Here is a 16671-nt window from a genome sequence, read left to right on the forward strand (position 1 = left end):
TGTGAAAGGTTTGCCGATTATTAGTATTTTTATTCGTCCACGCCAAAGATTCTGGAGGCATTATGTTTTTGGATTGTCCGCATGGCTGGATTTGTTATGTTTGTGTGTAATTCTAAGAACTCCTTGATGGATTTGACCATACTTGGCCCAAAGGTCCCCTGTGACGTGTTGAAGAACTGATTAGATTTCGGGCCAGATCCACCCAGGGTCAAAGGTCATATATAACTTTATGTTTAGTCGTTTCCCACATCCTCCCTCCCCAACCAGTTATCTTTGATTTGTTGACTAATCATTAATCAATATGCATGCTATGTATATCCACCCAACCTAGGCTGTCAAAATGCAGTGTATTGAAAAAAATCAAACAAATAACTCAGACAATTCATTCGAATGTAGGTCTAAACAAACTGAGTTTAAAACTTTTAAATCTAGGACCGTAAATGTGTGGATCCTATTATGAATTTCACAATAATGCATAATGGGAAATTATTATATAAAAAATTCAGGTAAGAATTGCAGAATTTGAGAAGACTGGGGCATACCAGTTGACTGCATGCAGTCAAATTACTAGTGTCATTGGAAAAACTTGTGTTTAAATGGTGTTGATAATGCAAATTAACTTACAAATTATGCACCCTCCCCTCCCAAAAAGAAAAAGGTAAATGTTTACACAGTTTTTAAATAACTTTCAGTGAAATGTGGCTTTAATAAGCCGAAAAAAATGGTTCATTTGATTGCAGTATATATGATATTCTCTCTCTTGCTGTCATGTACCAAAGGGAACGATCTGGATTGAATTAAATAAATTTGTTGTTATTCACATACCATTGACCTGCTGTAGAATTGGCTCTTAGCACAGAGGGATGAAAATTCTCCAAAATTTAATAATTTCAAATTAAAAGATAAATTTTGAATTAATCATTGTTAATTTTGAAACCAAACAAAATTCAACAAATTGTATACTATGCAGCTGTCCAATGTCTGAATCAAAATCAAATGTGTCAAATGTTTTGTAACACCTATTACATTTCTGCAAGGACATGCATTGTGCATTTTTTGTGATTTACTTATTCACTTGTGTTATTTCTTCAGAAATGCACTTGGCTGGGGAGAACCTAAAGTGGGAGCATGTAAGAAGCGTACGAGATTTCCTACTTCTGACAGCAGTACTTAGTGGTGCTCCGAGAAGCTGTGTGCTCACCAACATGAAAGTGGGAGAGGTTGCCAAAGCATTCAAGCAAAATGGAAGGGTTGTGATACAGGTACAAGCTTTTCTATTCCATTCAATTATTTTGTCATGTTCAATGATTAAAAACACAAAAATTATCCACAGACTCTTCTTAACAAAAAGTGCATTGAAAAAAAATCACAAACTATAAAAACATCAAAATAATACATGTAATATGAGTATATCAATAAATAAATATACCCTGTCTGCATGCTTGAGGACCCACAACACGACACCAACCACTGATCCACTGTATGAAACAAAGTGTCACCCGCAGTGGAACAATGAAGTCTCAGCATGCTGACAGGTACCAGGAGCTATTACGTGGATACAGGAATAAATTAAATAAATAAATTAATTTGACTTCACCTCCACCTCGCAAAACAACATCAGAATTCATTGAGATTCTGTACAAACTCAAAAACATCATCACCTATGATATTACACTTGCTTCTTACATCGAAGCCTGTAATCACCTTCAGTCCATTCCAAGCATCTCTTGAGTTTCCTACTTGGAATTTCCTATCTACTTTTTTACCAAATTGTCTTTTCCTGTTCTTCATATATTTCTTAAAGTTTCTCTCATTCTGAAAGGCCTGAACTTTCTTGTGAATATAGTCTTTGCATTTCTTATCCACCTATGGTTTGTTATTAGGGTATGTTCTTGTTGTTACCTCAGGGATTAACATATTCTTACAAAACTTGATGTAGCCTGTGACAACATTCACTGTCTCGTCCAGAGATGCTGATGAGTCCAGGAGGACATCCCAGTCGGTGCACTCGAAGGAGGCTCTCAATGACTAAGTTGTGTCATCATTCCACTTACTTTCCTTGTTACTGGTTTCACACGCTTGAGTTTCTGCCTATACTTCGGAAGTAAGTGGATAACGTTATGGTCAGAATTTCCCAAGGGCGGCTTGGCTACAGCCTTGTAACCGTCACGTACATTCACAAAGCATTTGTCTAATGTGCGGTTCCCTCTGGTTGGTAGGTCAATGTACTGATACAGATTAGGCATTGCAGTATGCAGATCACAGCTATTAAAATCACCTAACACAATCTGCACCGAATCTGGTGAAAAATTAGAAGTCTGATGAATAGTACTTTGGATTTTTGTGGCAGCAAGATCAACATTCGCACTTGGTGGGATGTACACAATAGTAACATAGATATTATTAAACTCCCTTGGCAGGTAATGTGGATGAACTGCTATAGAGAGAAGTTCAATGTTTTCTGAACAGAAGGTATCTTTCACAGTGATGTTACTTTCATGACACCATCTCTCATTAATGTAAACACACACCCACCACCCCTGGTACTCTTTCCTGATGCTGCTGTGCGGTCCCCTCTAAGACGGATGAAACTGTCCATGGGCGTATCAGTTTCAGTGCCTTTTGATGAAAACCAAGTCTCAGTAAAACACAGTAAGCAGCTATCACGGTACTCATATCTGAATTTCATACATGCCTTCAACTCATCAAATTTATTACTCAATGAACGACAGTTACCTATTATAGAGAGCAATGGGGGACGAAAACATCTCTTTAGGCGAGCTCTAACTCCTCCTTTCCTTCCTCTCTTACGTCTATTCAGCTCCCTTGGAATATCGCAGCTGAGCTCAACCTTGCCACTCTCGCCGGCAAGCCGAATCAGAGATTGAAGAGCGCCATCATATTCAACAACAACAACAACTTGTATGAAATGTTGATTTCACTATTTCGATTCGCATCATTTTTTTTTTAGGCTCTTGCATACGCACATTCAAAATGGTTTGAATCAATGTAATGATGACCAACTTTTCAATTTAAAAGTGGCCTTGGCATTGCAAGGCTGATTCATCACAACATTTAAATTAAGCTATCTTGAAAACTATTCTACCTAAGTCAGGAATGCATACCTTCCAAATGATCTCTCCGCTGAATTTAAATATTGGAATGTATAGAGAACCATTTTGCTGAAGGCCTAGGGATTGATCTAGGAATACATCAAGATATTTATAGGAGGTTACTCTTTCCAGTATAGTGTTATACATTCAAACAATCCACGGATGGTTACAATATTTGTAATAACAATTCAAAGATTAGATGTCAATCCAAATATTAGATGAAATTATGTAAATAATCGACTAGAAATACAGAGGACATATTAACAGAACTCAAATACTGAACATGTAGTCGAATATCGTGTTACCCCTATAAAAAAAAATTTCACTATACTACCAAGGAACATATATCTCCACTATACTACCAAGGAACATCAATATTATCAAAGAACTCATGATCACAAGACATCCTCATCATTCGGCCGAGTTGAAGTCATTGATGAACAACATTTCCATTACTTCAAGTTTTATGATGAGTTGCGTAAACTAACGCCATCATAGATCACAGTCAGATAAACTTGTAAACGCACCATATTTCCTTGCCCATACTGTTGAAGCCAAGCTCCGAGTTTACCGAGGCATGGAGGGCATATGGCCTGCAGGAAGGGGTCTAGTGGAATATAAATTTTATACAACATATATTAAAAATACATACAGCATTAAAATTGCAAAGAACTCGCTGTTCTTCATTGTTATTGGAGTAATTTAAATTGGTCTATAATTGGACATGTCGTCCCTTTCTCCCCGTCCTCTCTCTGTATACAGGGGTAACTCTTGAACGTTTCCATTCCACAGGTATTTTGCCAGAATCTATAGAAAGATTGAATGAGTGCATAAGATGAGAACATATGACTGAGGATGCTCTTTTGAGTAATAAAAGCAAATTTCACTTTATTACCAAGGAACATATATCTCCACTATACTACCAAGGAACATCAATATTATCAAAGAACTCATGATCACAAGACATCCTCATCATTCGGCCGAGTTGAAGTCATTGATAAAGCCAAGCTCCGAGTTTATCTTGTTTTATCTTGTTTCGTATAAATTTCTCATCGACTTGTCAAGTTTGAATTGTGACTCTGACCGATTAAGCATCTTTCTTTGAACTGATGTATGATCAATCCAAGATACACAGTTGATACCAGCTGTCGAAAAAAAATTCATTGAATTTTTCTGCAAGAACTCCTTGATCGATTTCTTGTGTACCATTACCACTCCTAATAACATAAGTCTTCTTGTTTGAGAGTGTGAGTATTTTGAGAATTTTACATAGCTTCTTTGGATTATTCTTTTTTTGCATTATCTGTTCCTGATAGTAACTCTTAAGTCATCCTCAAATTATTCACAAAATTTCTCATACTTCTGAATTGTTTCCATGTATCTCTATTTCTAGTCTTTTCTGCCATTTCTTTCAATTGGTTTATTTCATCTATTTATTTCGCATTTTATACACGGTAAGCAATTCAGTTATACACGATAAAAACATTAACAATGAATAAAAAGCTGGTTTACTATTGGGCCCTGTTAATTAAAATACATGTACATACAAATTATAATGATAAATATATACAGTACATAATATACAAAATATACAAGAAATAAATCTTTAAAAATCCCAACCCTCTGTGCTTTCATCAGATTCATCAAAAACACACAGACACACACACTCCATCACATACTAGGGCACATTCTGCAGACTCGTTACGTGTAACGTATAATAATTAATTTAACATTTATGATGTTGTGGATAGCGTCCAAAATCATCTGTTACCCATGGGGTTTTGGCCGATCTTGCTCTCATAGAAACAATAGGAGCATGTTTGTCACACACCTTTGATAACAATTCTTTCCAAACTTACCATGCGTCTTCAACATTAACACTTTGTAGAAAGGGTTCCTAATCAACCTCTTGCAGATCGCCAATAAAAGCATCTATGTCAAACTTTTTGAAAGACCGAATAGTAATCATTCTGTGAAGCAAAGTTGGTCTATAAAGTTTCCTCACTACATACACAAAGCTGTGGTCGCTTAACCCATTGGATACCACTCTACTTTCTTTGACATTTAGTGGGTTATTAGTTAACAAAATATTAAGAAGACTTTGGCTATTTCCAGTTATCTGGGTAAGAGATTCGATTACCTGTTAAAGGTTTGTTGGATACACAGTTGTTTTATAAACTGAGCCTTTCTAACATCAAGCGTATTGTAATTGAGATCTCCTAAGACATATACTTCTATTCTCATAGCCTGTGAGACTGTAGTCTCAATTAAGTCCTGATATTCAACATTGGATTGTGGGGGCTGATAAAAAATTCCTATCAAATTTGTGTTTTGCAGCTTGAGTTCAATCCATCTAGATTCAATATGTGAGCTCTCTAGGTCCACTCTTCGACATTAATTGAGCTCGTCAGCAATGACCATTGCTACGCCTCCCCCATACCTATTCCTATCTTTTCTCTCAATAACAAAACCATACAAATCAATGTGATTCCTTACCATTCTGAATATCACTTATTTTTTGTAAAGGCAGCTGGATCAGTTGTAAAGACAAAACCAAACCCCAAAATAGGATGCCATGAATGGTCATGGTGGTTTGGATCAGGAGAAAAGACATATTCTTTATCTTTTAATTCCAGGTGCATGATCACAAGACGTCGTCTTCATTTGGTAGAGCTGAAATTGTGGTTGAAGACCAGCATTTCAATTATTTCCAGCTATATGACGAGTTGCGTAAACTCACACCAAAGAGCTCACCATCAGATAATCTTGTAAATGCGCCATACTTTCTGGGCCATAATGGCAAGGCTGTGTTGAAACCAAGCTGCGAGTTAACTGAGGCTTGGCGAGCATGTGGGCTGCAGGGAGGGGTCTCTACGAGAAGCATCCGAAAGACAGTTGCCTCAGCGGTAAGTAAGATTCATCCTTGACACAGAGAATGAAAATAGGTGCGCTGTACATATACGTTTGCAATGAACGGCAGAATTGCCTGAACAAAATGCCATTTACACCACCACCCTTACCCCTCCCCCTCCACCAACTCTTATATTTTTTTTCTTTTGTTGCAGTTTATTTTTTGATGGAATATGTGACATGCATTTGATAAAACAGAATACTGCTAAAGCAATTCAATTTCAGCCATTGAGAGCAAATATAAGCATATTTATATATGAACCATGACGTGAAAAGAGTCAAATTGCAGTTCTCCTGTACACAAAATCACTTTTTGGAGTGATTTTTGGTCTGACATGTATGAATAAATAATTATCTAACTTTAGAACCATACCCCGGGCATCACAAATTTGATGGCAAAATTTGTAGGAAACTTGTAGGAAAAGTCATGAAAAATCGTGGCGAGAGCTTTGTGCCTTCCAGAGCACTTGGGCGAAATCTGCCAATTGGTGTGTCAAACCATGGTAGTCAAACCATCAAAGCAAGCTTTAATAAACTGCATTTGGAAGTAATGTATAAATGAGTACAGTATTGAAGGAAGGCTTGTAATGGGAAGTTTGAGGTGTACCAAGGCATTGTATGTGAAAGTTATTTCTCTCAATTTTGTTGTTATGTTGCAGGCACGGGATGAGATGTCTGCGGAGTGGCGCAAGAAGGTGGCAACCTTCATGTGTCATTCCGTAGAAACTGCCGAGCATTACTACACGGCAAGATTTAAGACTTCCCAAAACATCGAATGCCGCGATAAGGTGTGGAGTCTTCTTCTTGGACAGGTATGTATCCTTCATTATGCAATAATTATCAAATCACATGTGTTATTGCTACCCTAATATTACATGTTTTCACAATTTTTCTTTTTTCAGATGACTCTTGCTTTAAGAAACTTGCAACTGCCAAATAAAAAAAAAAAACATTAATTTCTTATCTAACCCTTAAATTTCATTTTACTTCTTAATCTTATCCAATCCCAGTAATATGTGCAATATTTTGCGCATTATTAGCACTGGACCAATGTGTTATAGATCATGTGGAACCTTTCTCGGTGGAGCTTACTCAAAGACAAAAGAACACAAATGAATTAACAACCTAACTACCAGTAGTTGATTTTGCTATTCGGTAATTGTACCAACTACAAATTCAATCAAACAATTTTATCCTCCATATGCCTCCATTGTACTATCAGTGAGCAAAGTACACATTCTTTTAATTGGGGTCAGTACATATTTTAACCTGCGTATATATTATGCTTCAGATTTGATATCTATTCATAAATTAAATCCTACATGTTTCCTTAAAATCAACAGCAGCCAGAAATGCAGGAGCAGACTGCTCCTGAACATCCTGTAGATGTCCATGTAGAGGTCCATGCTGGACCATCAACGAGTCAGACGACCGCCCTAAAAAGTGCAGGCATGAAGAAGAGGAAGGCCCAGGGAAATACACAAGCCAACATCCCCTCTGAGTCTGCTCCTGAGACCTGTGGCCATGAGGAAGGTCACGAGCTTTCTCAACAAAAGGAAGTAAAAAAGGTTTGTCACTAATGCTACATGAAGTTTATGTATTTCATATCAGTATGTTTTTTTTTAATAAGACCATGCCTTATGAAGTTTTTTTCTTTTTCTTTTTTAATTATTATTTTTTATTTAAGTAAGGTAACTCTCATAGAGAGTAAAATATAACATTTCAAATTATAAATTTCTTACTACATATAAATCAGTATTTGTAAAATTATGTTTAAACATAGCAAAGAAATCCTTGTTTTCTGTGTTTTTGTTGCTCTTAGATTATGAATACATCAATTTGACAAAAGACAAACTTGTTGGTTTTTGCAAATAAACTCTTTATTTGTAAATGATAAATTTATTTTGATATAAGTACAGAAATAAAACATGCATATATATATATATATATATTTGTATTAAAGAAATTGTATATGTCACTAATTCATTGAAAATATATTCATTCACTTAAAATATTATTTATGATACCCGATATATTTGAATATGCATATTACAGAGAATATCTGAAAATACATTATTCCAACATGTTGACTTTTGAGCAAAGCTCATTCTAGAGCTGCTAATATAAGGATCCATAATTATCAACTAAAATTAAATTCATAAGCATTTACTTTCTAACTTTCTCTGATATTAATTTGATGTCTCCAATTGCGATGAAATCACACCTTTGAGGAAAGAACATACTCATCTAATTGTTTCCCCTTCACAATTTTTGTTAAAGTTTTACATCAGTAATAAAATACTGAAAATAAAAGATTTATATTTTATTTTCTACTATGTTTGTACCTACAGCCAAGATCCCGCTTCGTACTAACATCAGTGGAGCTTGAGGACATGAAGAGGACAATCATGGCTGTCATGAATCGGACATGCTCAGTAGTCAAAAAACCAAAATTCAGGGATATAGTGAGTACAACATTAATTTATCAATACTCAAATGTTATTCACAATATTTCTAATAATTATCCTATATAGTGTGCAATGTGCGTATTCTCTCTAAACCAAATGCTACTTTATAAACTGGAATTGGTGCATGTTTTTTTTTCACAATGTTTTTTAAGTCACAATGGCATGAGAAATTATCACTTCAATGTATGTCTGTTGTGTTGAATACTTTAGCAGACTTGCATGGCTTGTGCAATCTAATTCAGTTTGATTTCACTTGTACGTTTGAAGTGTGATGTGATTTTGATAGCCCCCTCTAAAAGAAAAATGACAGATTTAAATCAGTTCCGGAGACTTGTGAATTAGGGAGAGAAAAAAACTGAACTCTTTGGAGTTTTTTGTATTATGTTTCAAAATCACAAAGTTCTAATAATCGCCTATTTATTTTTTCAATTCTTTTCCCTTTGAAATCGTATGTGAACTCAATAAGGTTAATGGTTACTTCTGTTGGATAGAAACTGAGTGAAAGATATATTATTTTCATGCCTTGAGCAGACCTGCCAACTAGTACTTCAGTAATTTCTATTTAAATAGGAGAAGAATAATGATTATCACTAGCAAACTACTGATTTCAGAAATTAGTGTCTGTGATATAATATACTACACTTCTGAGAATTACTGATTTTCATCCATCAAAGTACTGACAGGCTTTTACAAAATTTGGCAGCTGTACTTGAGCATGAAAAGGTAAAAATGAACAATTTGAAGTAACACACACAGACACCAAAAAACCAACATGAATTAAATAAATCAAGCCACCAATCATGCCGATTGGTAAATTAAGCACACACAGAATTAATAAAATACAGAGCCTGAAGTTTTTTGCAAAGTCAGGTTGCATTACAATACAATGACACAAGTGTGAGATTCCTTAGCCTTCTGGGTGGATGTAGACATATGATAATGTGAATATGAACATTCACAATTATTGTCACATCAAATTGTCAAGAAGTTAGCTCACAAAATGAATTTCTTTTACCCTAAAAGGCACAAATGAAGTGATGCCTGGTGATGCATTTTATTATTTTCACAGGGCTTGTGGTTCAAACCTTGTTGGTTCCAGGCTGTTATGAACACATTTGAAGATACATAGGTCAGACAGTATCTATAGATTTTGAGATATGCAACTCTATCAATATTTTACAGTGATTGTTCAAATGAAAACATTCATGGTAAAATTATTTTTTTTAATGTATTCTTCTTTTTACCTGTTCTCTTTTATTAAGTTTGGAAATGCACCTGACATTCCCCATTGTTGTGCAAAAACATTTGCACATTTCTGTACTTTCCTTTACTATTGACTAATTTGTTTATGCTGTTTTAATTTTGATTGTGTATCCCATTTTTTTGTCAGACCAACGAGGCTTATAAAATAATAATGCCTAGTACGAGAGATAAGATTACTAGTCAACAATTTTATGACAAGGCCAGAAACTTGGGTCTGCGAGAAGGTAAGCTAAATCTAATGGCATCACTGCTAGTATATATACATGTGTAAGTCTCTCTATTAGAAGATCCTTGTATGGATATTCCTTTCAACATTTTTTAGTGATATAAAGGCTCTATGACAGGCAAAGGATGTTGACTCCTATTAATGTGTACTAATTTTCAATCACTTATTATTTAAAGTGATAAAAAATATTTTAATTATTTTTAAATGACCTAAGCCCCCCCCCCCCAAAAAAAAGTACAGTATTGTGAACAGAGAACTCTTCCTGGCAACTGGATAGATAATAAAAATAGTGTTGCATGTTTTCATACAGTGGACCATTACATATTATATTTTAAGATATACATTTATACAACTTGAGATAGGAATGCTCAGTAGTTTTGTAACTTGCAAGGAAGATTATGAATAAGAAGATATGTTGAATGAAAGGTCAAAGTCAAAGGAATAAGATATTGTTCCCACATGTAGTAAATGTTGACTTCTGAGCAATATTTGGAAACCCCCTAATAAGTTTAATTCCTTCTTGATCAATTCTGTCTAAGTTAAAAGAGGTAAAAGTTAATCAAACTTACTTGAAAATAGAAATAATATATTCAAAATTGATGATAAGCACTTTGAATTTGTCTTTTACAGAGATCTGGTGAAATGTGACAAGATCTGCCGCAAGTGTTGGAAGTCAATGAGCCCACATCAAGCATTACGTCTTACCCCCGTTTGGGAACGGACCGCAGATCAGATTGCAAACTGCGGTATTTTACCCCATTTTGCATTTGAAAATCTAAAACATAATTTCCAAGCCCTGGGGGTCTTTTCATAAAGCTGTTCGTAAGTTAAGAGCGACTTTAACAACGACTGGTGATTATCGCTAATGGTTTGTACCATTTACCGCAAGACATGATCACTAATCGCTCTTAACTTACGAACAGCTTTATGAAACATCCGCCTGATCAACCCCGCTTGGCCAGGTAATCCCCACAGGCCAGATTATGAGCGTTGAGCCAAGAACGAAATGATAAACAACAGCTGTGCTATTACGTAAGTCTTCTCTGCCTGTAGAAGGACCTTCGGAATTAAATAATTGTATTCGATATTTAATCACGTTTTCAAAGGCATATTGTATTCAGAAAGTTAATGCTAGCCCATTTTCAATTTCGAACGAAGAAAATCAACCTTGAAATAAGGAAAGTAAGTGAATAAAAAATGGCGACATGTTTTCCAGGACCGCACTCGGGCTGTTGTGTTATCTTCGGACCGAGGTAAAGAAATAGGTGTTTTGATACTTACATTGCATGCTTTGGGCAGTAGGGTTTTCGTACTTGAAGAGAATTCATTGAGAAAATCCGGGGTATAGTGTTATCAAAAGGAGGTTTTTCGTCATGAGTTTGAGAACATTGAGGCCCGAATTTTCAAAGGTGGTTTTGAAAACCCACGGTTGAGTCCATGGTTTATGCAGATTTCCTGTTTAAATTACGCTTAATTTAGCGCGTATTGGGCGTGTGTATAAAAAATGTTCAATGCTGATGCGCGCATTTGTCACAATGCGCCAAATTGACGCCTGTTACCATGGTTAGATACGCTATTTTATTCATAAGTCCACTGTTTGAAGAGTGGACTCATGAATAAAATAGCGTATCTAACCATGGTAACAGGCGTCAATTTGGCGCATTGTGACAAATGCGCGCATCAGCATTGAACATTTTTTATACACACGCCCAATACGCGCTAAATTAAGCATAATTTAAACAGGAAATCTGCATAAACCATGGACTCAACCGTGGGTTTTCAAAACCACCCTTGTGAATTCGGGCCTGAAGGTTACCGCCCTATAGAAGTATACTTAGTGTTTTGTACATAAAAACCTTTGATTATTGCAGTTCCTCTGATTGTTTTATTTCACAAACAAGTTATTTGGATTGTGATTGCATCTGATTGATTTCAAATAGAAGATTTCCATTTCTGCATATTGCATTAATGAGTCACTGAGCATGAATGGTTAAATCCAAGCAAAATATTAATTTTCCCATATCCAAGATGATGATTAAATCATTGGGATGCCTTTATTTTGGTTTAGCTAGAGGTAAGGTTACCAGATTATTATTAGATACCAGTGGAACCTATTACATGTAAAGCCAGAGGTGTCAAGGAATGATATGATCGTGTACTCTTATATTTGCTATTTTTCAGTTCTTTGAATACACGCTCGTATTTTCTGATGCTTAGAAGAAAAGTATACAATGCAAGGTATTATACCCATGAAAATGAGCATTTGATATACAGGTCAATTAAATGGACACCTTAAAATATTATGTGGCCATGCGTTTTGAGTGAGGCCCATTTCCATTACAACTCGAATTTTCCTCCAAAATCGCACTGTTTCATAAAATTGCATTTGTTTTCTTATGTATGACATCCTATACCCATAAAAGTATATATATACTTGAAAGGAAATTATCTGAGGAATTCAAAAATGCAATCAGAAAAGGCATACGGTAATGACATAAAAAGTTTTAGGTTAAAATATGTGGAAAACTGTGAAAAAAAAATACTTCCCAATAAATCTGAGAATCAGATAAACTCTACACCCTATAGGGAAATAACATGCATATTTCAACTCTTTAGAGTGAGACCTTTCCAGTGATATATAACTTGTTAGGGATAACTCTACCAAAATAATTGGGCACGATCATCTGTATCAATGTGTATCAATGCTTGATTTACCCCTAAAATATTATGTAGTCTTGCCTTTAGTTGCATAAATACACTTGCAAACACTAAGCAGTATATTATAATATATTTACTGTGGTTATTATGATATTATGAATAAAAAATGATTTCATTTGACTCAAATCGTGGGATTTGTCACCTCTTGGCTCAAAGACCAATGGACCACAGGTTGACAAACTGAGAGTCAAGTTTAACATATAAATACAGAAAAAATGTGAATGCACAATGAAAAGTTCTTATTACTGCTTTAGCTTATTCAAACTTAGTGTGAACATAAACAACTAACATGTTATAAATAAATCTATACGCCTGGTAAAAATACTTTATGTTATTCTATAGTGTTATATTTTAAATATATCCTCTTAACATTCTGCAGGACATGGTCTCTTGGTACTGGGTCAATTGAATGTCAATGCACAAAACACATTGTATGGGTACAATTGCCTCTGTTTAGTGTGATCTTGTACCAGTTTCATTCTCAAGTAGTTTGTTTGATAATTTGGAATAATATTTTCTGAACACTTTTGTGCCAGCCAAATATGTTTAATATACTGTTTCACAGACACAGTGTGATGTATCATTAAGAAAAAAGGTAAATAGCATCAGATGAGGGCTTTATTGCTACAAACAAGTTTTCATTGATTAAAATTGCATTAAAAGGTGTGTTTGCTTTCTGTTATGTTGTTTGATAATTTGGAATAATATTTTCTGAACACTTTTGTGCCAGCCAAATATGTTTAATATACTGTTTCACAGACACAGTGTGATGTATCATTAAGAAAAAAGGTAAATAGCATCAGATGAGGGCTTTATTGCTACAAACAAGTTTTCATTGATTAAAATTGCATTAAAAGGTGTGTTTGCTTTCTGTTATGTTACCGGAATAATCTGAAGATTCTGACACATCAAAGTTATCACTGTCAGTCTACGCTGTCAAAATTAAAACCATGAGGTCATAATTAACAATTGATTGATTTATCTCTGAAGTCTTTATTAGTTTGTGCTTTCTTTTTGAAATTTTTGCAGCTTCTAAATTTTATTGAAGGTGTAACCCACAACTATATTTTTCTCCTCATTTCCTATACATCAGTCACAATTTCAATTGTGTTAATTTCATGATTTACATCAATTAATTATAGTAATTAGCTTGATTACGTATCCTTTAAACTTAAAAGTTCAAATTTGACCCACTTATGATTGAAGAATAAGCCAGTGAGCTAATAATATATAGCTCTTACAATATTAAGATTCAACCTTAAAGGGTGCATGCCTGCTCCATGTCTCTGTAGAAATGTGAGTTCTAGTGAACTCCTATATGAAAGGCCATTAATTGTACTGTCTGATTTTTAAATAGTTATTAATAAAAGACCCATCTGCTAGATGTTAACAGATTCTGATTCAGTGCTTGTCCCTCTGACTGTGTGACCTCCCTATCGAACCCACTTGTCCTAACCAGTGATGACACGACATTTGCTTCTGTGACACTTGCTCTGGGCTTTTTTTAGTCTAAGATAAAGGGTTAGGGTTACAATAGGGTTTTATGTTGGGCATAGTGTTAAATCCAGGGTTGAAGTTAGTTATTTGGTTAGTGTGAGGAATTTAAAGCGGAGCAATTGTCGCCAGAGTAAATGTCATGGAACCATCGTAATCGGCCCCATTTCCACACAAGCAGTACACATCTCCCCTCCCTCCCCCATACATTATAAATGTAAATATTCTGGGAACTTGTGATGCAAATGTCACATTTCGCATCTCTTGCAGGCATGTTTGTGTGTGTGTGTGTTTTTCATGTGTGTGTGCATATTTGTTCTTAAGCTAAGGCCCGTATCACAGTGGTTAACGATTGATCCCTAATTTCAAAGAAACAATTCTGATTGATTTGATTTAGCAATTAATCGCTAACATTTGTGTTACAGCGCCCAGGTCTAATAATGGAATAGGGATAATTAAAGTTGCCTTAAAGAGAAAGATAATCAGATGTCCAGTTTTTTTATCGCTTGTTTTAAGAAAAAAAATCCTATTGACTAAAAACTTTCTGTAGATTAACCATGTAACATGAAAACTTTCAAATCGTCATAAAGTCTACATCTCTTGTTTTAAAACATTTGTGAAATGATGGGCATTTCTGACTTTCAGTTGACAATTACGTCACTTTGGTGTGTAATTGAGATTGTTGTATGTTTGTGTGTTTAGGGGTCTTAGGGTATGTTTACACATGTGTTGATGCATACATGTTACTTCATGGCCGAATATTCCCGGGGGGATGGGGTATGTGTTTTTGATACATCCGCGTCCCTTACCTCATAAAAGTCACCTAACGAGGATTTTAGCAAGGGATAATTTTACACCCTATTCAGAGCGGCAAACTCTAAATCACACATTTTCACACCCTTAAAGAGGATTTCTAATCTAGTAATTTTTGGGGTATTCATTTTTATGGCATTTACAGCTTCCCAAAAGCCGACCCCAAAAGAAAAAAAAAGAAAAAAAGGCCAAATAAAAATAATTGAGAAAAGGAACCTCTTTATATTCCTTAAAGTGTAAAAAATAACCAGGATAAAATAAAATCTTTGAAAAGATGAAAGTTTTGAAACAATTTTCTTTGACTAGGTCTGGAATCAAACAGAAATTTGGCAAGGGGCGATTTTCCCCACTCAGGCAAAATTTTCCCGCATTCCAATCTCCCTCGCTATTTTATATCCTTTTCGTCAATGACACACCCCCTCCCCTCCCAGGGTGAATATTTAAATGAAATACTGCACACATTCATTAAAAATACAAAAAGAAACATACTATAGGGTAAATGTTTAATCCGGAGTATTAATCAAACAAAATGTACTTTAATGAACCCAACTAAAATTGTGTCCCATACTTCCATTCACAGTCGAAAATCTGGCACACACTTCCGTCCAAATGGTTTAACCATGGGGGCGCCCTTGTTCCCATTTTACATCCTTCAAAACTATCATCCAAACAAGGCATTTGGGGGAGAATTTGATCGAAATTTGTCATTAATTTCATAATATAGATTCTAAAGATGGAATTCAAATCATTTTATGACGAATTTTGTTTAACATTTGTCCACAAACTTAATCTGAAAAGGTGGCCCACACTTCCCTACCCATAGTTTTCGTGTACTTCAGTAAGCAAAAACCACAAAAAACAAAAAAATATTGCGACAAATTTAGAGAGTTTCAGAAACAAGTAGCGCTGATTCTGGAAGATATTTGATATATCTACCCCTTCCAACTAAATTCTCAACCCTCTAATATTAATTTTCGTTTTCTGAATGGGTTGAAATTTGTAAAATGTGGCCCACACTCCCTAAAATGTAATTTCAGGATTTTCCGTTTTTCTCATTAAAATTACGGTTTGGGTAGAAAAAAAGAATGTAGTATTCAAGAGTAATGTATAAATTATCTGTTGAGCATTTTTTGAATTTTTCAAATCGAACAGAAAATAAAAATTGAAATCCAATTTGTAAGGCTGAATTACCATTATCCGTTATTCTCTCTTTTCAATACTATATGGGGCAGGTCTTGTTAACGTCTTTCATATATAAGGGGAAAGTTTCTCAAACTGACGAAAAGAGGAGTAGCGAATTGGAATTCCGTGGAAGAATTAAGAATTTCAGTATTTGAGGCGATAAAGCATCAAATTTTGTTCAAAAATATAAAATTTCAAAGTTATACTGTGCAAAACAAACGAGTAATTTGCAATACCCACACTTCCACCCCGTGTACAAAACAAATGGGCGGATATAACGCGCGAGAATGGGAAGTTTTTCATGAGATTGTTATCATTTCTCAAAGTTAGCGTGTCCCATACTTCTTTTGCCAGAGAGGGAGAGAGAGAGAGTACAATTATGATGTGCATAACTGATGTAATCTCACACTTCAACAATAATTGTCACCTGAAGAAACATAGTGCCTGGATTATATTAATGACTTCTGATGTAATTTCACGCTTC

General features: G+C 35.0%; 1 protein-coding gene across 2 annotated transcripts; it reads left to right on the forward strand.

The window, feature by feature from the left end:
• The first annotated feature begins 5665 nt into the window (after window positions 1–5665).
• On the forward strand, window positions 5666–16207 carry LOC135154241 (uncharacterized). 2 transcript variants are annotated; one of them, XM_064099811.1, is made up of 6 exons: window positions 5666–6019; window positions 6683–6835; window positions 7367–7591; window positions 8375–8488; window positions 9882–9978; window positions 10611–16207. In XM_064099811.1, the coding sequence occupies exons 2-6, from the start codon at window positions 6695–6697 to the stop codon at window positions 10619–10621; spliced, it is 588 nt and encodes a 195-aa protein (XP_063955881.1). In that variant the 5' UTR covers window positions 5666–6019; window positions 6683–6694; the 3' UTR covers window positions 10622–16207. The 2 variants fall into 2 exon arrangements, with proteins under 2 accessions (XP_063955881.1, XP_063955880.1); XM_064099810.1 differs by lacking the exon at window positions 5666–6019 and having other exon boundaries at window positions 6638–6835.
• The last annotated feature ends 464 nt before the right edge of the window (window positions 16208–16671 follow it).

The sequence above is a fragment of the Lytechinus pictus genome, chromosome 5 (genome assembly GCF_037042905.1).
Source record: "Lytechinus pictus isolate F3 Inbred chromosome 5, Lp3.0, whole genome shotgun sequence".
Lineage (NCBI taxonomy): Eukaryota > Metazoa > Echinodermata > Echinoidea > Temnopleuroida > Toxopneustidae > Lytechinus > Lytechinus pictus.